We start from the raw sequence: 23,020 nt of genomic DNA, 5'->3' as shown, positions 1-23,020 counted from the left end.
GAGCCTCCTCTTCTGCAGGCTGCACACCCCCAGCTCCCTCAGCCTCTCCTCATAGGGTTTGTGTTCCAGGCCGTTCACCATCTTTGTTGCCCTTCTCTGGATACCTTCCAGCACCTCAACATCTCTCTTGAACTGAGGGGACCAGAACTGGACACAGCACTCAAGCAGTGGCCTGACCAGTGCTGAGTACAGGGGAAGACTTCAGCTGGCTGCTTTTGGCCCCATCACCCACAGCAGGCAGCTGCCAGCTCCAGGGCAGAGCGAACAGCCCAGCCATGGGCACCCCAGCCCTGGGCACCCGCTCAAGCCTCAGGCTGACAGAGTCTGCCATGCTGGCAGCTCACAGATAGCAGCACTGCACTGGGCCAGATAAACTGCCTGGGCCCCCAGAACTGCAAGCCAAAAGGCTGGGGCTTTCCAGTGGCAGTTGAAGAGCTGGGAAGGAAACCACACTTTGGCCGTTGCTGTAATTCAGGCCTCCAAAGGGGCCGTGGCAGAGTCCTGAAAGCATGCAGCCATCAGTGCATTCTCCTTCCATCCTTCCCAGCACACCCCCGGGGGCTCTCTGAGCTTTTACACACAGCAGGACTGCCCCTTGTGCCACCACAGCATCTGTCTGCAGCCACAGCAACTCCAAATCCCAGCATGGTGTGGGGAGGAAGGTGCCAGTTGTCAAGGGGATGGCTCCAAGGGCAATCTCCTAAGAACCAAGTGCCAAAGCAGCTATCCAAACCTCCCAGGGGCTGCTAAACCAATGCCCAGCACACTCACCTCTTCTCACTCCCATTACCTTTTGCCACTGCTCAAGCTTTACCAGGACAAAAGTCATCCATCAGGACAGGTTGTCTGAGGCTCTGAGCAACCTCTAAATGAAGACGTCCCTGCTGCCTGCAGGGGGTGGGACTGGATGACCTTTAAAGGTTCCTTCCAACCTAAAGCATCCCATGATTATACAGTATCACAGCTCTCCCTGGAATCATTACACACAGAAGTGGGCAGGTGCTTACAGGAGATGGAGAGGGGTAGTGACAGGAAAAGGGGAAATGGCTTCCAAGTGGAAGAACCTGGATTGAGATTAGACACAAGGAAAAAATTCTTCCTCAGGGGAGTGGTGAGGCACTGGAACAGGTTGCCCAGAAAAGCTGTGGAAGCTCCAAGCCTGGAAGTCATAGAAGTCATAGAATCAACCAGGTTGGAAGAGACCTCCAAGCTCATCCAGTCCAACCTATCCCCCAGCCCTATCCAGTCAACCAGACCATGGCACTAAGTGCCTCATCCAGGCTTTTCTTGAAGACCCCCAGGCACGGTGCCTCCACCACCTCCCTGGGCAGCCCATTCCAATGCCAATCACTCTCTCTGTGAAGAACTTCTTCCTAACATCCAGCCTATACCTACCCTGGCACAACTTGAGACTGTGTCCCCTTGTTCTATTGCTGGTTGCCTGGGAGAAGAGGCCACCCCCCACCTGGCTACAATGCCCCTTCAGGTAGTTGTAGACAGTAATAAGATCACCCCTGAGCCTCCTCTTCTCCAGGCTAAACAACCCCAGCTCCCTCAACCTCTCCTCATAGGATTTGTGCTCCAGGCCCCTCACCAGCCTCAAAGCCAAGCTGGATCTGACCTTGAGTAACCTGCTGTAGCATGGGGGTGTCCCTGCCCATGGCAGGGGGTTTGGAACTAGACAATGTTTAAGGCCCCTTCCACCCCAAACCACTCCAGGATTTTTCAGCACAGCTGCAGATTTAAACCCCTCCATGAGTCCACAATCAGCCTCCAGCTCCCAGCTCCTCTAAGCTGAACAGCCTGCAGCCCCTCATAAAGCCTCTGGGATTTTGCTACCCCAGCAAGGCTCCTTGGCTGTGCTCAGCACCACCTCCAAACCAGGTAGGAGCCCTTCTCTTTGCAGTTTGCTGCTCTGAGCCAGGCTGAGAGGAGAGGCTGTCAGCTGCCTCCTTCCCCAGGGCCCGAGAGCAAGCGGCGCTCTCACCAGCTGCTGCAAGGATGAGGTCAGACTCCCCTCCACGCTAAAAGCTCTGCTTGAAAAATTGCTGAGCTGGCAGAAACTGCCACTTCAGTTTTACCCATTTCCTGTTATTAGATAAATCAGGACCAGAGGGCTGAGCTCCTGCTCCCCTGGGCTTCTGCCACGCTGCACTCGCCGGTATGGCCACTGCCTTCAGCAGGTGAATGCTGGCACGTCTTGATTCCATGAGGAGCCAGGGCCCAGCATGAATTATTTGTGGTGAGGGTGACCTATTTACCAGCAGAAAGGCAGCATTCATTCCAGCCCGGATTCCCCAGAGGCTGCTGGTGTCACTTTACCCACAGGATAACACAACCCATCGCTATCTCTGGGCAGCTCAGCTTGCAGGGGTGTGGTGCTCCTGCCATGCTCTCAGACCTTCTCTTGGAGGACAAGTGACACTTCCACATCTCTTTCAGTCCAAACTACTCCTGGCCTGCGACTAGCTGAAGCTGATCAGCTTTGATCAGTGTTTTATCACCACCATAAACAACACACACAGGAAGTGGAGCAGAGAGAACCCACAGGGCCTTGAAACGGCGATGTTGCTGCTGGCAGCTCTGTTCCAGGCAGCCCAGGGCCAGAGGATATGCAAGCAGTGTTTGTGGGGTGGCTGCCAAGTCGTGCAGCTATTCAGGATGCCTCTCCGTGCACAGCTCCTTCTAAGCTCTTGTAATCTCTAATATTGGCTCCTCTCCTCTGTGCTCAGGCCAAAGCAGCCTCTGGAGGAGAATTCAGCCTCCAGAAGATGCTGAAGTCTTGGGGACACATTTCTGCAAACCATCTCAGAAACACAGGTCTCCACCTCCTCGTTGTGCATCTTACCTTTGTCTGCCAGAGACAGTGTGCTGTTGAAGTACTGCTCCTCCACGGTCCATGCTGTGTCGTTGATCTTGTTAGACACCCCACCGGACCCCACGCAGCTCACCTTGATGGCTGTGGAGAGAAAGCATCCACCTGAGCACTGGGGCAACACAAAACCTCAGGGGCAGCTTTGCTGCAGGTCCCACAGGTGGGCTTGTGCAGGAGCAGCACCTCGTGGACACACACATGGGGTGGAAAAACAAAGCAGAGGAATCAGGTCATGCTTTCATCTCAGAAGCAAGGATCCCCCTTCCTCTCTGCACTGCTGCACCCTCCCTGCTGCCCCAGATGTTGTTTGAAGCTCTTGAGCTGCTCCTCGCACTGTGAGGGCCCTCAGCAGTGATGTCAGCTCCAGGAGAGGTAACCCTCTCTAGTTTTCTCCCAGTACATGGATCAGCCTCGACACCAGGGCTGACAGCAGAGACCTGCATGGCAGAGATGCTCTGCTGTACACCCCTGTCCAGACTGGGATGAATGGCAGAGAGTTCTGCTGCCCACCACCCCACAAGGAGCTAAGCATTCCACTGAGCATCTCTCTATCCCTGGGAAGAGAAACATGCTCAGCACCAAGTCCAGTGGCTGGACAGAAGAGCAGTACAGCCCTGCCTGCAGCAGCAGACAGTGGGAGCCCCCCAAGCATAGCCTGAATGAGCCTGGCTGCTGCTCAAGTTCACAGCCCAGCACCCTCACAGGATGTCCCCAGCCCCTGGAGCCTGGTCCCACCTACTGGGATCAGCTCCACTTCAGAGGATTGCAGCTGAAGCACTTTGCCCATTAACTCTTTGTCCTGCATCTGGACCTCCCATCACTGCTTCTCAGCAGCCAGACACCACTTCAAGCTGGTGAGGGGCCTGGAGCAGAGCCCTGTGAGGAGAGGCTGAGGGAGCTGGGGGTGTGCAGTCTGCAGCAGAGGAGGCTCAGGGCAGAGCTCATTGCTGCCTGCAGCTGCCTGCAGGGAGGCTGTAGCCAGGTGGGGTTGGGCTCTGCTGCCAGGCAAGCAGCAACAGAAGAATGGGACCCAGCCTCAAGTTGTGCCAGGAGAGGTCTAAGCTGGCTGTTAGGAGGAAGTTGTTGTCAGAGAGAGTGATTGGCATTGGAATGGGCTGCCCAGGGAGGTGGTGGAGTCTCTGTGGCTGGAGGTGTCAAAGCCAAGCCTGGCTGGGGCACTTAGTGCCATGGTCTGGTTGATTGGACAGGGCTGGGTGCTAGGTTGGGCTGGCTGAGCTTGGAGCTCTCTTCCAACCTAGTTGATTCTATAAGCCAGAGGTTTCCTCCTCGTGGTAGAGACACAGGGCTCAGAGCAAAGCCACACAGCAAGGCCTGGAAGCATCTGAGATGACCTCTAACCCTCCCACAGCGAGGAGAGCAATCTGAGTTATGTCTCTGCCTTTGCCTTGGGAAAGTCACCCCAGAGCTCACCCTGCTGCATGGCTTTCAGATCAGCTACCCACAAGAGATTTTCAGTTAGCCTTGGCCAATTCCTCTCATGAAATCAAGCTCTGATGTCGACACTGAGCCCCAGAGATAGGTAAACATGGCAGACTGGCACTGCTGCACAGCAGGAGGTGAGCTGTGCTGCTGCCCCAGAGAGGATGCAGACAGACCTGTCGTAGCACAAGCTGGGCCTTTGGGGTTTTCCTGGTCTGAACATCTCCTGTCCTGATTCCCACCAGGTGTTGCAGCAGCTTTAATGGCTCCCACAGAACCCCCTCACCAGGTCTGCCAGGTGAATACTTCTGCTGGCAGGAGCTACCAGGCAGACTCTTCCCATTTCACCCATCTGCTCCCTCTACTCAAGCTGTGTCTCACAGGAAGCATCTCCCTGGCAGGCAGGTGGCAAATTTGCCTTGGCTTAGGAGCAATTCCTCTCCCTGCTCCACAAACCTCCTCAGCCATACTGACCTCACCACCTCCACCCACCTACCTCCAAACATCAAGGGCTAAAAGTGATGCTCTTTGCAACCACCTCAAACTTCTCTCCAGGAGCACCTGCCTGGCAAGTATGACCTTGTCCTACACACTGACTCAAGGCAGGGTGGAAGTAACACAGCCAGGTCCAGCCCCTCTGTTCAAGGGGAATGTACAGTTCTCACCCTAGTCCCTTCACTGGTGCTCTGCTACCTGCATTCAGTTGGAGTGGGCTCCTCAGGTCTCTAATCCCACAGTGAAGAGCAGCCTCCCCTCCTCAGATCTCCTGCCATACCTTCACAGCCTGTCCAGGACTTTGAGCACCAGAGCCCATTGCAGTCAAAGTGGTTTGATACTCAAGGGCAAAGGATAAACAACATCTCCAGATGCCAGCTCTCATTAACCAGCCATCAATCCAGCAGCTTGCTGAGCCAACACATCAGCTTGCTCCTGTGTGGCTGTGTCCTCCAAGGCAGGGGAAGAACTGGAGGGCATAGCCTGTGATGGGAACTGCCCACACCACAGCACACCTGTCTGAGTAGACAGATGCCCTCCTCAAGCAAACCACCACATGGAACCCCCCAGCTGCCCCCCAGGGAGACATCCAAACCTCTCTTTTGCCAGATGGCAGAGCCAAAACCACATGAGGGTTTCAGCATCAGGAACAGGGAGTGGCTTCAGCAGGGTGGCATCCTCCACACACTAGTGCCAGCTCTGATGCTCCCACCTTGGACACGCTGCTCTGTCTCTGGGCTCACAACCAGCCTGGCTCACTCCTCTGAAGACAGGCTGAAAGAATTGGGGCTCTGCAGCCTGCAGAAGAGAAGGCTCCAGGGAGACCTTAGAGCTGCATTTCAATATCTGAAAGGGACCTACAGACAGGCCTGGGGGGGCTGTTTAGAAGGACCTGTGGGGACAGGGTGAGGGCAGTGGTTTGACACTGGAGCAGAGCAGATTTAGGTTGGCCATCAGGAGGAAGTTCTTCCCAGTGAGGATGATGAAAGACTTGAACAGGCTGCCCACGGATGTGGTTGGGGCTCCATCCCTGGAGACATTCAAGATCAGACTTGCTGTGGCCCTGGGCAGCCTGATCTAGTTGGAGATGTCCCTGATGCCTGCAGGGAGATTGGACAGGGTGACCTTTGAGGGTCCCTTCCAACCTGATGCAGTCTGTGAAGCTGTAAAATTCGGATGGCTCCTGTCAAATGAAGCCCAGACTCAGCTACTCCACTCCCACATTTTCACATGGGAGATGTGAGAAAAGCCCAACAAAGAACTGCAGAACATTCACATCCCTCAGGAGCCACAGCCCCTGAACAGGCTCCCTTCACCACAGCAGTTTATAGCTCACCACCATCTGCTGTGACGCCCAGGCAAGGGGCTGTTGGTCTAACCCAAGCCTCCTGCTGCATTGCAGAGCTGAGGCAGCTCCTGTCGTGCCAAGGTGGGTGGGCACCCTCAGGCACATACCCACTGGGGACCATCTCCCTTCCCACCGCACACAGACACAGCAGCCAGAGGTCTGCAGCCTGACATTCTGAGCCAGCCCTTGGGCTGGAGGTCCCTGCTGTGATGGTGGAACCCCTGCAGGCCCCCATGAGGGTTAAAGTCTCACTGCAGTTAGTCAATGAGTCTCCACTGCAGACACAGGAGTTCTGAGGCTTCCCAGTTAACCATCGACATCTCAAGCTGGTGTGGTCACAGCCAGTCTGTGCCTGCAGAGCAGGACAGTTGCTGGGGGAACTTCAGGGCCCTCAGGGGTCCCAGTCCTGAAGGCAGCTCTTTTCCCCACATTTCTGACCATCACACACCCCAGGTTGCAATTCCAGGAATGTGATGGCAACTGAAGGGGCAGAAAGCAACATTGCAAGCCAAATTCCTTGAAGGCAATTTCAGAGCAGTAAGGCAACTCTCCCTGTGCTTCCAGGCTCTCCCAAGATGCCAGCACAACATTGCCAGGCACACCAAATCACCAGATGCAGGACAAGCCCCAGAGCAGTTCAGGTGGCAGAGGATTTGTTATGGAGCATCTTCTCCAACCTACTTGAGAAACACAGAATCAAGCAGGTTGGAAGAGAGCTCCAAGCTCAGCCAGTCCAACCTAGCACCCAGCCCTGCCCAACCAACCAGACCATGGCACTAAGTGCCCCAGCCAGGCTTGGCTTCAACACCTCCAGCCACCGAGACTCCACTACCTCCCTGGGCAGCCCATTCCAATGCCAATCACTCTCTCTGACAACAACTTCCTCCTCACAGCCAGCCTCAACCTGCCCTGGCACAACTTGAGACTCTGTCCCCTTGTTCTGTTGCTGGCTGCCTGGCAGCAGAGCCCAACCCCACCTGGCTACAGCCTCCCTGCAGGTAGCTGCAGACAGCAATGAGCTCTGCCCTGAGCCTCCTCTGCTGCAGGCTGCACACCCCCAGCTCCCTCAGCCTCTCCTCACAGGGCTCTGCTCCAGGCCCCTCCCCAGCCTTGCTGCCCTTCTCTCAACACCTTCCAGCACCCCAGCATCTCTCTTGAATTGAGGAGCCCAGAACTGGACACAGCACTCAAGGTGTGGCCTGAGCAGTACTGAGCACAGGGGCAGAAGAACCTCCCTTGTCCTGCTGCCCACACTGCTCCTGAGCCAGCCCAGGATGCCATTGGCTCTCTTGGCCACCTGGGCACACTGATGGCAACACCTCTGAGCAGACACACTGCCCTATGGCTGAGAGCAGAGCTATGGCTGCACGTGAGGAGCTCCTACCTCAGGCTCCTGGAGGAGCCAGCAGAGCCTCAGGCATCCACTGATGGGGTGGGGACACTTGCCAGGGACAGCAAGTCCAGGGCAACCAGAGAACCCCCTCGATTCCATCCCCACAGCCACAGCAGGAGGGCCAGGCAGGTGCTGGGCTCTCAGGTTGTGCAGAAGGGTTCAGAGGCACCCAGTTCAACAGGTCAAAGCTAACCATGAAGTCAACCCCTCCACAAGCATGCCATGGGCAGAGGATGGTACTGGGGACTTGCCCAGCTGGGGTGTATGGGGCCCTGCTCACAGGCAGTAGGAGGGACACAGGGCAGGTGATGAACACCACTGGGGCAGCTGCAGCTTAACCCAGCACCAACAGGACAGGTCTGGCAAACTGGGACCAGAGTGCTGCAACTGGAGCCAGCTGATAGACACAGTCTGACCCCTTTGCAAGGAGATCTCTGTGCCAAGCTGCAGACAGAGCAAATAAGGAAAGAAAAGGCCAGGTTCAGTTATTGGAAAGCCATTAAAAGCACCTCTGGAATCCAGTGCTACCAGTGGCCCCAGTTACCATGCTCCAGCTCCCTGTTTCCCTGTTTGCTCAGGCTGCTTTGAATAAATACAGGGGGAGGGAGGGGGGGAAGTGGAAGGGGAGGCAAAGAGCAGCAGGCAGAGAAGAAATTAATCACAAAGCCAGGCAGCAGACAAGAGCCCTTCACCCCTGCAGCCCCCTCAGGGACCGTGGGCAGCCTCCCAGGCAGCCACAGCCAGCGAGGCGCTGCAGCCTGTGCCAAGGGCTGGAAATCCAAGCAGACAGCTCAGCCCCATCCATCTCTGCACAAAGCAAAAATAGAGATGCCAGGAGCTGGGCACGTCTGCCTTCTTCCAAGGTGATTTAAGGAGAGCAGCCATAGACTTCAAATTACTTTTTCTGGTGGCCCTGTGAGTTGCTGTCCTCAGAGGAGCAGGCATTGCTCCTCAGTTGAGAGGAGAGCAGAGGACACAGAGCCCCCTCCCCTGCCAGCAGCAGGCTGTATGTGCACATTCCTGCTGCCAAAATCCAGGCATGTCCTGAGCAAGCAGAGAGTCACCCTGAACCCAGCAGCAGGGTCAGCCCCAGTCCCAGGTGACCTCCTCTGGCTTCAAGACCCACTTGTGTGGGGTAGGAGCAACAGATAACAGTGGAGGGAAGGGGATGCTCACAGCTTGGTTAGTTGGGGGTCTTCTGGGGTCAGGAGGGGCCTCACAGAGAGACAGGGACCTCTGGAGATCTAGTGCAGCCCCCATGAAAGTCTGGGAGGTGCTACTGCATTTGGCAGCAGCTCATGCAGGACAAAGAGACTGTCCTGTCAGTGCCCTTCCTGCAAAAGGCCTGCCAAAGAGCTGCTGACCGAGCTCTGAGCCAGCACACACGGAGAGCTGCCTTGGTGTCTGCCTGATGAAGCCTCCTTCAGACAGCCCACAGCTCTGCCCTGGCTGCTGGACCAGGGGGCTCCAGCTGGCCCTGCTGCAGGGCAAGGGGTAGTCAGCCCTGTGAGTATGGGACAAGACCATGGGCAAAGCCACCCTGTGCATCTGCAATGGCCATCTGCAGCACAGAGGACTGTGACACAGCAGTACCTGCAGGGGGCCACAAGAAAAGCTGGGGAGGAGCTTTTTGCAAGGGCTTGTAGGGATAGCATGAGGAGGATTGAAGCTGGAAGAGAGGAGACTGAGACTGGAGATTGGAAAGAAGTTCTTGAGAACAAGAGTTGAGAGACACTGGCACAGGCTACCCAGGGAGGCTGTGGATGCCTCCTCCCTGGAGGTGGTCAAGGACGTTGGATGAGACCTCAAGCAACCTGGGCTGGTGGGAGGTGTCCCTAGGCATGGCAGGGGGGGTGGAACTGGATGAGCTTTAAGGTGCCTTCCAACCCAACCCATTCTAAGATTCTCCAATTCCTTAGAGGCTCAGAGGGTACCCGGGGACTAAGGGACCCTTTGGAAAACTTGTGCACACCTGGAGGCAGGTAACAGAGGAGCAGAAGGGAAGAAAATGCTGTGAGAGACAAGCAAGTCTGCATCAGAGAAGTGTCCATTTCATGCACACCAGGCACAGGAGGCCAGAGTCTCCTTTCCCCATCCCTCCCCACCCAAGCCATGGCAGAGGCTGTCATCACATTTTGATGAGACTCCCTCAAGCTTGCTGTCTGCATGCCCAGAGCTGCAAAGACCCAGAGCATCCCACCAGCTGGCAAAGAGATGCCATCCCCTCTACCTGCCCTGCATGCCCCAGGGACCAGAAAGAGCCCCAGCAGAAGGGGGTGATGGACCACCCTGAGCCCAAACCACTCCCCTTGCCGATGGCAGTGGGGACCTGCCCTTGACTGATGTGCAGCAGCAGCAGGAGGCCACCTCCACACACAGCACCACAGCTCCACCTCAGAGTGAAACCTCTGGGTTCAGTAAAGATCACAAGTTCTGCTATGCCCCAAGATCTTCTGGCCTTGCAAAGCCCCCACCCTGGATGTGGATGAAGATGATGGGTTTGGGGTTACCCAATCAGATGGCACGGGGAAAATGGAAAGCCTGGGAGACAGCAAGACCCACAGACAGAGCAAGTTCCTCTCAAGCAGTTTGTGGAGAAAAGCTTAGTGCAGAGTGGACACCAAGGAAGCTGAGATAGCAAAGATGAAGCCTCAGTACTCATGGCCTTTACACAGGGAACACCCCAGTACAACCTCAGCCACAACCTCAGCCACGTCCTCCAGGCTGGGATGCTGCGAGCTCACAAGCTACTCCCTCGGCACCCAGCCCTCATGCACAGATACACTGAGACACTGCTAATTAAACCAACAGCTCCTAATTAATTCTCAGCTCTCCCCATCCTTCTGGGTCCATCGTGTCAGTTCAGCAGACACAAACAGTCTGAGGCACTTCATGAGCCAGGGAGGCAAGAGCAGAGCTCACACAGAATGCTGAAGGCAGCAGCAGGCTCAGCACGAGGTTCAGGCTTGTCTGGGGAGAATTTATCTCCTTCCTCCCAGAGCCCAGCACAGGGGCAGGGAGGGGATTCAGCCTCTAATGTGGAAGGAGAGGAGTTGTCTACAAGAGTACATCAAGCTTTCCATCTCTACTCGAATCTAAGCCTGTAGCTGGGCTCTGGGAGGTGACTTGTCTGGAGCTGACAGACACTGAGCAGCATCTCCCACACCAGCAGCAGCCTCCAGCACACGGAGGCCTTGGCTGCTGCTCCCTGTGACTCAGGGGGACATTCCACCTCCCCCAGCCTGCCAGCCCAGCACACAACTCACACCCAGTGCAGCTCTCTGCTGGGAGGCTGCAGACAGGCTCACAGTTGCTGCAGTTTGACCTGTCTGTGCCCCTGCCCTGCTGCCTGCGGGCAATGCTCTTGCCAGGCACAAGCCCAGATAGGACTCAGGGCCACCCCACACCCCCCCTCCCTCTGCAGTGGCACAGGCTTCAGCATCAGTTCCCCTCCAGAACCAGGATCTGCTGCTCAGCCTTTCCTTCCCCAGGTTGGCACCTGTCCTCTGCACCCTGCAACAGGCTGCACCAGCCCAATCACTCACAGCAGTGGAAGGCACAGTCCCTGACCTTTCCAGGACAGCAGAGCCAGCCCTGCAAGCCCAAACTCAGCAAACCCCATCCTAAAGATCCAAAATCTCCATTCTCTCTGGCTGAAGCAACAGGGCTGTATTAGCCTGCTGTGAGATGAAGGCAAGAGGATCTAGCTGGGTCTCCTGCACACCTGGAGAAAGCCCAGAGCCACCTCATGCTGCAGGCAGGCTGAGCCAGCTCCCCAACACAGCCTGAGCCAGCTCCTCAACACAGCCAGAGCCAGCTCCCCAACACAGCCAGAGCCAGCTCCCCAACACAGCCAGAGCCAGCTCCCCAACACAGCCAGAGCCAGCTCCCCAACACAGCCAGAGCCAGCTCCCCAACACAGCCAGAGCCAGCTCCCCAGTACAGCCAGAGCCAGCTCCCCAACACAGCCTGGAAGATCTCCACTTGTAACAACATGGGAGTGACAGCTCTGCTACCTGGGCAGTGTGACCCACAGCCACCATCCTGGCCCCACACAAGTGATTTTAGCCACTAAGTGCCCATGCCAGAGCATGTCCCCTCAGACAGAGAAGCCTCCAAAGGGAGCCTGGGCAGGTGTGTGCCTGAAGAAAAGCAGAGCAGCAAATCCTCCCCAGGTCCTTTTTCCAGGCAGGTTGATCGTCTCCCCCTCCACAAACACTTTCTTCCATCAGGCTAAGAGCAAGACAACAACCTACATTTTCCCAGTGCCTCTCCAAAACCAGAGGTCAACACAACACCCCGAGGGAAGGAAGCGAGTGGTGGGGCTGCTGCTAGAACAAGCTCCTGCTCAAACCCAGGGCTCCTCTCCCCGCTGCAGCTGACAGCTGTATTTATAGCACGGCAGCGTTGTAGCAGCGTGCTGCCTGCCCTGGGAGGAGGGAGGTCAGCTCCAACATCTGGAGCGCAATCCCCGGGCAGCTGGAGCGCAATCCCCGGGCTGCTGCAGGGTAACCCCCGGGCTGCTGCAGCGCAATCCCCGGGCTGCTGCAGGGCAATCCCCGGGCTGCTGGAGGGCAATCCCCGGGCTGCTGCAGGGCAATCCCCGGGCTGCTGCAGGGCAATCCCCGGGCTGCTGCAGCGCAATCCCCGGGCTGCTGCAGCGCAATCCCCGGGCTGCTGCAGGGCAATCCCCGGGCTGCTGCAGGGCAATCTCCGGGCTGCTGCAGCGCAATCCCCGGGCTGCTGCAGGGCTATCCCCGGGCTGCTGCAGCGCAATCTCCGGGCTGCTGCAGGGCAATCCCCGGGCTGCTGCAGGGCAATCCCCGGGCTGCTGCAGCGCAATCTCCGGGCTGCTGCAGGGCAATCCCCGGGCTGCTGCAGGGCAATCCCCGGGCTGCTGCAGGGCTATCCCCGGGCTGCTGCAGGGCTATCCCCGGGCTGCTGCAGGGCAATCCCCGGGCTGCTGCAGCGCAATCCCCGGGCTGCTGCAGGGCAATCCCCGGGCTGCTGCAGGGCTATCCCCGGGCTGCTGCAGGGCTATCCCCGGGCTGCTGCAGGGCAATCCCCGGGCTGCTGCAGGGCAATCCCCGGGCTGCTGCAGGGCAATCCCCGGGCTGCTGCAGGGCTATCCCCGGGCTGCTGCAGGGCTATCCCCGGGCTGCTGCAGGGCTATCCCCGGGCTGCTGCAGCGCAATCCCCGGGCTGCTGCAGGGCTATCCCCGGGCTGCTGCAGGGCTATCCCCGGGCTGCTGCAGGGCTATCCCCGGGCTGCTGCAGGGCTATCCCCGGGCTGCTGCGGCGCAATCTCTGGGCTGCTGCAGGGCTATCCCCGGGCTGCTGCAGGGCTATCCCCGGGCTGCTGCAGGGCTATCCCCGGGCTGCTGCAGGGCTATCCCCGGGCTGCTGCAGGGCTATCCCCGGGCTGCTGCAGCGCAATCCCCGGGCTGCTGCAGGGCAATCCCCGGGCTGCTGCAGGGCAATCCCCGGGCTGCTGCAGGGCAATCTCCGGGCTGCTGCAGGGCAATCCCCGGGCTGCTGCAGGGCAATCCCCGGGCTGCTGCAGCGCAATCCCCGGGCTGCTGAAGGGCAATCCCCGGGCTGCTGCAGGGCAATCCCCGGGCTGCTGCAGGGCAATCCCCGGGCTGCTGCAGGGCAATCCCCGGGCTACTGCAGGGCTATCCCCGGGCTGAGCACGTTGAAGGAGCCTGGCCCCGCGCATGGCAGGCTGCGGGCAAAGCGCTCAGCGGCTGCAGCAGCGACCAGCAACCTGCCCCAGGCTCTGCCCTGCACCTGCCGCTCCTGTGCCAAAGGCGTGCACAGCTCCTCCCCAACAGGCTGGGAGAGCTGGGGCTGTGCAGCCTGGAGAAGAGAAGCTTCCAGGGAGGCCTGAGAGCAGCCTTCCAGTATCTCAAGGGGGCTACAGGAGAACTGGGGAGAGATTTTTGACACAGGCTTGTGCTGAGGTCTAGGCTGGATGTTAGGAGGAAGTTGCTGTCAGAGAGAGTGATTGGCATTGGAATGGGCTGCCCAGGGAGGTGGTGGAGTGGCTGTGGCTGGAGGTGTTGAAGCCAAGCCTGGCTGGGGCATTTAGTGCCATGGTCTGGTTGCTTGGCCAGGGCTGGTGCTAGGTTGGGCTGGCTGAGCCTGGAGCTCTCTTCCAGCCTGGCTGATTCTATGGTTACTCTGCCTTGAGAGCCCACAGGGGCAGAGGCGTCAGCAGCACAGAGTCAGTACACGCAGCCTGGCAGAGCTGTACAGCAGCACAGCCACACAGCTGTCACTGCCCACACCCTGCCACCTACCCCAGAGCCAGCCTGCCAACCAACACTCCCACAGGCTCTCTCCAGCAGCAGCTGGGCCTTGGACAGGCAACATCCCTCCACAGTGGCCATGGGAGAAGTTGGGAAAGAGAAAGTGGTATCTCAGACCAGTTTTGGAAGCCTAGACTCTTGGCCCATCCTGTCGAGGTGGCATGGCCCAGCAGAGCTGCACCACAGAGCCTGCTGGCACACACGGGCAGGGGTTGGTGATGCCAGCCCCCAGGTTGTAAGAAGAGCAATTGTGCACAACCAGATGAGGACTCAGCCTCTCCTCCCGTCCCTCCCAAGCCAGGATGGCAGATGCAGACATCCCTGAGTGCTGGGAAGAGCCAGATCAGACAGGAGGCACTGCAAGAAACATTGGCAGGGAGAGGCAGCTCTCACAGCTCACTACCAGTGTCTCCGTGCCAGCCACCCACCTCAGCCACACTGCCTGCAGTCACAGCCTCCTCTCTAACATCCATCCCTCGAGTATCTGAGGGGAACTGCAGAGAGGCTGAGGAGGAGCAGAGCCTGGAGGAGATAGTGGCAGTGTTTCACAGAATGGTTTAGATGGGAAGGGAGCTCAAAGCTCAGCCAGCTCCAACTCTCTGCCACAGGCAGGGACACCTCCCACTAGAACAGGTCACTCAGGGCCTCATCCAACCTGGCCTTGAACACCTCCAGGGAGGGAGCAGCCACAACCTCCCTGGGCAACCTGTGCCAGTGTCTCACCACCCTCACTGTCAAGAACCCTTTCCTAACATCTAGTTTGCATCTCCCCTCTGCCAGTTTAAACTCTTGGTCCTGTCAGATACTGTAAGGCCACTCCAAGGTCTCCTCCAAGCCTTCTCTTCGCCAGGCTGCAGAGCCCCAACTCTTGTAGCTTGTCCTCATAGCAGAGCTGCTGCAGCTCTCTGAGCATCTTCATGGCCCTCCTCTGGACTGGCTCCAACAGTTTCATGTCCTTCTTGTGTTGGGGGCTCCAGAACTGCACACAGTGCTCCAGGTGGGGTCTGATGAGAGCAAAGGGGCAGAATCCCCACCCTTGCCCTGCTGCCCACACTGCTCTTGCTGCAGCCCAGTTTCTTGTGGATCTTCAACCCCTCTGCCAAGTGAAGCCAACTTTCAGTCTTCAGAAACTTCTTTCCTTTCTACTTCTCTAGACAAAAGCTGAGAGGGGGAAGCTCTGGACTGTTTGGAGCCCAGCATGCCTGCTCTCCTGCAGACTCACTTCTGGTCACCCCATCCACGAGAGCCATCTGTCATCTTACAGACAGATGGGACCAAGCCTCAGGCAGGACTTGCAGCAGCAGCAGCCACACCTTGGCTAAAAGCAGCTCAGCTTCTTACCCAGCAGATCCCAGCAAATAACACAACTTCTGGCATTGCCTCCTCCTCATCCTCCTTTCTATCCAGGGCTTGGTACAGCCCAGCTCCTATCTCTCTCATGCACCACTACCCAGAGCAGTTCCAGCAACTCTGTGGGGATCCTGCCTGCCAGTACAGGCAGATGCTGCCAGCTTGGTACAGAACCATCTCTTCTGCAGGATCTCAGTGAGGTACAGGGAACCTGAGCAATTTAAACTTCCTTTTGTGTGCCCTGGACAGCCAGCATTTAGGCAGGCTACACTCTTCAAAGCAAACCGAGGCTACACATACATGTGTTTGGCCCCTAGGAAGGCCCTGTGGGAGGGGAATACAAGCCCCAGATGGCCACGGTGCAGCCAGACAAGTGGAGCAGGGCCAGCAGCTCAGCCTGGCTCACAGGAATGCTGACGGACACCAGGCACTGCCAGCACTCAACACTTCAGCCAGGCAGAGACCACAGCCACCCTTCCTCAGGCTGTGCAGCAACGACACAGGAGAGAGGAACCTCCTTTTTTAGAGCTCAGCCACACTGAAATAGGTTTCCACCCAGCACTTAGCACTACTTCAGGCAAAGCAGTTAGGATATTCCTGTACACTTCACTTGGCTGTCTAAAAAAAGGAAGATCTGGGCAAGAAACCCCACCACAAGCCACTGCACAGTGCTGCAGGTCTCAGGAGGCACTTGCTGGGTGCTTGAAGAGCAGTCAGGTCCGTGCTGTAACAGACTGCCTCTCCTTCAGCTGCGCTGTGCTTTCGCAGCAGGCGTGCAGCCAGGCACCTTCTCTCGCCCGGCTGGCACAGCAAGCCGGCAATGCACCCGACACAAGGGCAGCCAGGGAGGCTGAGCTCTCTGATGTCCTGGGAACACACCTCTGCTTGTGACCACTGCCAGCTCCACTCTCTTCTTCCCACACCCCAGAGCAGGTTCCACGAGCTCTCCCCCGCAGGCAGCCCCTCTGCTCCCCGCCACAGGAGCATCTCCCCCTCCGCGCAGGGTGCGAAAGCCACTGCAGGCAGATAAACAGCCACTGATCAGGTTTCTCTGCTTACCACAAAGGACTTGATTCACCAGAGCCTACTCCCTTTTCAGGCTCTTTCTAAATAAAGGCTTCAAAGACTTCTGGAAATTCATGCTTAACAAGCTTACTGTAATGCCAGAGAACAAGGGCTCCTGTGCGCCAGGCGCTGCTGCGGGACTGAGTCACACTCATGTTCTTCTGAGCCTCTCAGATAGACTTCTCCAGGAGCAAGGGCTAGAACAAGTCCTGCTGGCTGATGCTGGCTGGGGCAGAGCCTTGCTGCCACGCACAACACAGCCTGACACAGCTCTCCTGGTCCTCTCTGCAATGGCCAGCCCTGCAGATGCCATGCAGATACTCAGGAGAGGAGGTGATGTTCCTGCGTCCCCTCCCTGGGACTCAAGAGATTCTCCTGGCCACAAACTCCCCAGCTCTTGCCCCCCACCACCAGAGAGGACTACTCACCAAGTCATCTCAGCACCCAGCCCCCCAGGAAAAGGCTGCTACAGGTTGGACAGCCCCCACCCCAGGCTGAGAGGATTCAGCTCAGACAGTATTGCCAGACCCACATGTCCTGAGCGAGCCTCTGCCTTCAAGAGCCTGAGAAGGACCAAAGCAGTGAGTCGAGGACGGCTGAGCCACCCTGGGAGCACCGGTTCTGGTGTGAGGGCAGAGGACTGGATAGGGCTGGGGGATAGGTTGGACTGGATGAGCTTGGAGGTCTCTTCCACCCTGGTAGATTCTATGATTCTATGACACAAGAGCAGAGGTGACAAGCGAGCTGCATTCAGGCCCATCCTCCCTGCCACGGAACTCACAAGTCAGCACCTAGAATTTGCTGAGACACCTCCAAACGATTTAGTGCTGCTGCAGCTCCCAAGCAGGAGCCAGGAGCCAGCTCACCTCCTCCTAAGCACGGGAGGTTCCAAGTGCCTCTTCCTGAAGAGCTTCATTTCTAGGCAGTAAAGCAAGAGTGCATTTAGTGCCTCCTAGCAGGTGCTGGGGTGGGGAGGCTGCAGGGCGCAGCGTGGGAGCCAGCCGCCTCGCCTGCTCCCTGCGGAAGGTTCCACACACTGCACCGAGCTGGGGAGCTCTGCTGCCACACATCTCTCTTGTCAAGAAATCCCCCAGCACCAGTGGCTTTGGAGGAAGCAGCCAGAATCCACTTCACTCCGCACAAGAGCTGCTCCTATGGTTTTCTTTGATGCCATTCAAGGCAAGCAGCTGGATCCTCTATTTATAGCAAGATCATCAGTTTGGGGAAACGACTTCTTTTTGTTATCGGAGCACAGGATACATGACAAACCCTCACTCTGCTAGGAGTGCTGCAAGTTGGCAAAGACCTGGTGGTCAGGCTGGGCACTTGCAAAGGTCCAAGCAGACAGAAAATGAAGCATTTGGCATAAACAGCTAAACCTCCAGAACTGACACTCCCTGGCAAGAAGCAGCCAACTCGATCCCCCCCACACCAACTCAACCCCCTCACACCAACAGATGTTTATAACTGAGGGCTGGGGGTTAGGAGTGGGGGACAGGCTCTGCTCACTGCTCCCTGGGATAGGACAAGGAGCAATGGATGGAAGCTGCAGCACAGGAGGTTCCAGCTCAGCACAAGGGGGAACTTCATAGAATCAACCAGGCTGGAAGAGAGCTCCAAGCTCAGCCAGCCCAGCCTAGCACCCAGCCCTGGCCAACCAACCAGACCATGGCACTAAGTGCCCCAGCCAGGCTTGGCTTCAACACCTCCAGCCACAGAGACTCCACCACCTCCCTGGGCAGCCCATTCCAATGCCAATCACTCTCTCTGACAACAACTTCCTAACAACATCCAGCCTAGACCTGCCCTGGCACAGCTTGAGACTCTGTCCCCATGTTCTGTTGCTGGTTGACTGGGAAAAGAGACCAACCCTTCTTTACTGTAAGGGTCCCAGAGCCTGGCACAGGCTGCCCAGAGAGGTTGTGGAATCTCCTTCTCTGGAGCCTTTCCAGGCCTGTCTGGATGTGTTCCTGTGTGACCTGAGCTAGACTGTATGGTCCTGCTCTGGCAGGGGGTGTTGGACTCGATCTCTTTGGGTCCCTTCCAACCCCTAACATCCTGTGATCCATGAACTCAACCCCTACACACTGAGCCTTCCTCCCTGGAGATGTTGGTTTCCAAGGCAGTTTTATTGAGGTCTTCTCATAGGGAGCATGAGGGATTCAGATGGGTGCATTCAGAGGGCTGGACAGCAAGTGGCTGCAGCTTTGTCACCTCTGGCCTAAGCTGCTGGAGCCAGAAGGGCCAGGAGGATATTTCCATCAGGAAGAACAAAGGACTGGAAGTTGTAAGCATTAGTGCTCCAGAAATGATTCATGCTTCTTGCAAACAGCCTTTTTTTGCTACAGACACCTGATAAGCTCTTGCTTGTAATCAGGATTACAGTGCTCAGAGGTCAGAGTGTTTTGAAACCAGGTCTCCAAATAATTTCAGGCTGGCACTAGCTTGCCACTCTTATCTTAGAACCATAAAATTGTCTGAGTTGGAAAAGGCCTCTAAGATCATTAACTCCAACTGTCAACCCAGCACCACCATGGCCACTAAACCTTGTCCCAAAGTGCCACGGCCACAGGTTTCTGGAACACCTCCAGGTATGGGGACTCCAGCACCTCCCTGGGCAGCCTGTGCCAATGCCTGAGCACTCCTGCAGCAAAGGAAGTTTTCCTCATGTCCAACCTAACCCTCCCCTGGCACAATTTCAGGCCATTTCCTTTCCTTCTATCACCTGATACTAGGGACAAGAGCTCAACCCCCACTTCACTGCAGACTTCCTGAGTCATAGAGAGCAATGAGGGCTCCCCTCAGCCTCCTCTTCTCCAGCATAAACACCCCCAGCTCCTCAGCTGCTCCTCCCCAGCCTTCTTCTCCAGACCCTTTCCCAGCTTTGTTGCCCTTCTCTGGACACACTCTGGCTCCTCAATGTCCTCCTTGGAGTGAAGATCCAAGAGGATCAAATGCAGTGCCAGTGCTTCCCTCAGGACACCCTCACACTGTGTCTGCCACCGTGATCTGACATCTCGAGGTCTAAATATAAATGTGGGAGTTTGTTCAAGCCATTCAATTCCACCACACAGCACTGACCAACACAGCACCTGGGGCTGGGCACAGCAGTACCCAGCCAGTCACCCACTTTCTGCTGAAAGCTCTCGACTCACAAGCTTACTCACAGCAAGAGACCCAGCTCAGGCTCATCACTGGCACCCCATGAGCTGGTTTTAACTGGCCACTGAGGGACTTGGAGCATGTGGCCAGTAGCCTGGGGGAGGATCAGGGCAGACCTCATTGCTCTCTACAACTACCTGAAGGGAGGCTGTAGCCAGGTGGGGTTGGGCTCTTCTGACAGAACAAGGGGACACAGCCTCAAGCTGTGCCAGGGCAGGTCTAGGCTGGATGTTGTTAGGAAGTTGTTGTCAGAGAGAGTGATTGGCATTGGAATGGGCTGCCCAGGGAGGTGGTGGAGTCTCTGTGGCTGGAGGTGTTGAAGCCAAGCCTGGCTGGGGCACTTAGTGCCATGGTCTGGTTGGCTGGACAGGGCTGGGTGCTAGGTTGAGCTGGCTGAGCTTGGAGCTCTCTTCCAGCCTGGCTGAGTCTATGATTCTCTGATGTGGAGCTGCTGTTTAAAGGCTGTAACAAGGAGACAGAAAGCTGCACATCTCTGCAGTCTGAAGCCACTTCACCTGTTTCAGACCCTGGACACGACTCAGGGACTCAAAGCACACAGAGGCACAACTCTGCAGAAGGCAAAAATCCGCTGACTGGCAGAGTCTGGTCCCTTGCTCATTTTCTCCTCTCTAAGCAGTTTGCACTTCCACGTGAGAGATTTGAAGAGTGACAGATTTTAAGAGCAGCACAAAGAGGTAATGAACTGCCACAGCAGCCCCTGTTGTGAGACTTCACAGGTCACAGTGATAGCCAAAAGGCTTTCCATAGGGAATCTCAGCAATCAGCCCCCAAGGAAAGAGGCACCAAAGGAAAACTTCAGGAGCAGCTGCCCAGAGCAAGAGGAGGAAAGCCTTGCCCCAGTGCCTGGCAGAGCATCCTTCTCCATGCTTTGGCAGGTCTGCATCACCCTTCTCTACGCTTTGGCACAGGTCAGGTCTGCAGCAGCCTCGCAGTACAACCCAAGCTTCCCATTTATCCTTCCTCTCTTGGAAGAGCCTGAGCATCCCCTTCTCCAGACAGCAGAAGATGGTCTGCATGCCCATCCTGCTCTTCCTGGCTGTGACAGCTTCTAGCACAACTTCAAGTCAAGCACCAGCTGTGTGTCTTCTGCAGACTTACCTCTTCCCCCCTCCCAGAGGATAACTTCCAGCAGAAGCTATTCCACCACACGCTATGAGCAGAGCAGGCCTGACCATGTGCCCACACCTCCCTTGGCAGAGAGGCTGGACTGAGACCCTCCCTAGCTGCTCCTCCTCGCCCGACCCTGCCTGCAGGGCCCCGCTAGGGATGGGGAGGAGAGGGATGGAAATCTACAGGCTTCTTCTTTCCAGCCAAGGAACCTCCCTGTCGCCTACCTGACTCCAGCCCTGAAAGATGAGCTACATCTCTGCCAGCTCTGCGCCGCTCCGGGGAAGGAACAAGCACTCACAGCCCGTTTGTCACACTGGGAAGCAAATCAGACAGACAGAGCTCGGCTCCCCTCGCTCTCCCGTTCGTTACACAAGAGCTGGGAGGCTGCGGCAGGTCTGCCGGCCGCGGGGAGCAGCGGGCGCAGCCTCTGGGGTGAGCACAAGAGGCGGAGGGAGCAGCGCAGAGAGGCGCACACCAACCTCACGAGTAGTTACTGACTCCAGAGGAGTTGGAGCTCCAGCCACAGCCAGCCAGAAGAGCAAAAACATCCCTCTTTTGTTCCGCAGCCTCAGACAGACTTGGCCGCACAGCTCCCTGCTGTCTCGCTGCAGACAATGGGAGCAGAAAGTTAATCCACTGCCCCCTGCAGCAGGAGCCATCCAGGCTGCCCAGGCGAGAGATGAGCATTCCTGTGCCTGGCTGCCAGCCTTGCCACGGCCTGGCACTCGCTGCTGCTAGCGGATGCCAGACGGCTCCAGGACCTCACCCGGCACTGCTGGTGCCACCAGGGGTAGCAACTGCCACAGATCTACTCCTGCCTTCCAAACACGCCCGGCCCTTCCCGCAGGGCACCAGCTCCCTTCTCACACCGTGCCCTGAAGCTGAGCCCAGGCACAGGGTCCCTCCTGCCCCGATGCTGTGGACACGACCTGTGCTGTGAAGCACAGAAATTTCAACTCCACCTTCACAGAAGACAGACCTCTGACTCAGGACAGAACAAGCTTCAGACTATCAACCCTACACTGAATCCATTCTTTCACCATCACCCTCCCTGGCAGCCCAGCCAGAGCCCTTCTGCAGAACATTGTTTTCCCCTGGATGAGAGGTCAAGTGATAGAGAGGATCACGGCCATCAGAGTCCTTTGCTGTGACCTCTTCTCCTCCCGAAGGGCACAGGTTTACAAACCTTTGTAATAGGTGATTGTAATTGTTTAATAAAGAAACATTTTAATAGAATTGTAATAGGTAATTGTAATTATTCAATAAATAAACATTTTAATAGAATGTTAAGCATGCTTGGCTGCAAATGGCAGTGTATATACAGCTGTTGCAAATCAGGAGATATGCCTAACCTAGAGGTCATGCTAGAGATGGTAATGTGCAAAGAATAAGCTAGCTAATTGCTAAGTATATCAAAGACTAAAACTTTAGGTACATCCTTAATTTTGAGCTAAGAGAGAACATGCCACATGTGGGACTCGGGACATTAATCAGTCATATTCCAAGGACTAAGCTTTAGGTGCATCCTTAATTTTGAGCTAAGAGAGAACATGCCACATGTGGGACTCGGACATTAATCAGTCATGTTCCAAGGACTAAGCTTTAATTTTGAGAAGTGGGATTCGGGACATTAACCAGCCAAAGGAAGTCCATATTTGGAGACAGGTTAACCAGAGGACACCTGAGGAGGACTGCTTACTTCATCCTCAACGACCACCAGAAGGGAAGGAAGACCCTAACCCAAAAGAAGGAACACGTGCAGAAAGGATGGATTTATGTAATTTGCAGGGCAGAACAACACAGACAACACAGTATAAATATAGGCTAATTAAGAGACTTGCCAGGGCAGTTGGCAGAGCGGTGACTCCCCTGTCGTCCAGCGCTGTAACTTTGCTCATATTCTACTTGCCTAATTGAATAAATTTGTAATCTGGACACTTGGATTTTGAGTCATTCTCAATTTATAACACCTTTACTACTTAAGGGTGGTGAGACACTGGCACAGGTTGCCCAGGGAGGCTGTGGATGTTCCTCCCTGGACCAGCCAGGATGAGACCTTGAGCAGCCTGGTCTAGTGGGAGGTGTCCCTGCCGACACCAGGGGGGTTGGAAGTAGAACGATCTTTAAGATTGTTTCCAACCCAAACCATTCTGTGACTCTCTGAAGCATCAGAACCACCTTAAGCATTAGCCAGATCCAAACTTCTTCCTCCAGCCTTTCCAGGGGACCAGAAGTCATCTCTCCATTTGGACAGAGGATTTGAGTGACCTGCTTTTCAGCTCCGTTCCTCATCACCACCTTTTTCAGTTCTCTATAGGAGAACTGAGAATGTTTATGACATTTAAGATCTGAGAAGGAAATGATGATTCACAGGCCCTCTGCTCTGCAGAAATGGGAGCTACACACCTGGATACTTCTAGAGCACAAACAGATGTAGGTACCTGTGTTTG

General features: G+C 56.3%; 1 protein-coding gene across 1 annotated transcript in view; it reads right to left on the bottom strand.

Annotated features, from left to right (window-relative positions):
* Positions 1-23,020, bottom strand: part of ARRDC1 (arrestin domain containing 1) — a 49,978-nt gene that overhangs the window by 23,484 nt on the left and 3,474 nt on the right. Inside the window, exon 2 of the mRNA XM_064171142.1 lies at positions 2,849-2,959. Coding sequence (XP_064027212.1) covers positions 2,849-2,959 — 111 coding nt within the window. The remainder of the gene's footprint in view (positions 1-2,848; positions 2,960-23,020) is intronic.

This window comes from Pogoniulus pusillus, chromosome 35 (genome assembly GCF_015220805.1).
Source record: "Pogoniulus pusillus isolate bPogPus1 chromosome 35, bPogPus1.pri, whole genome shotgun sequence".
Lineage (NCBI taxonomy): Eukaryota > Metazoa > Chordata > Aves > Piciformes > Lybiidae > Pogoniulus > Pogoniulus pusillus.
Note: the sequence above shows the minus strand (reverse complement) of the source record. Positions and strands in the feature narration are given on the sequence as shown.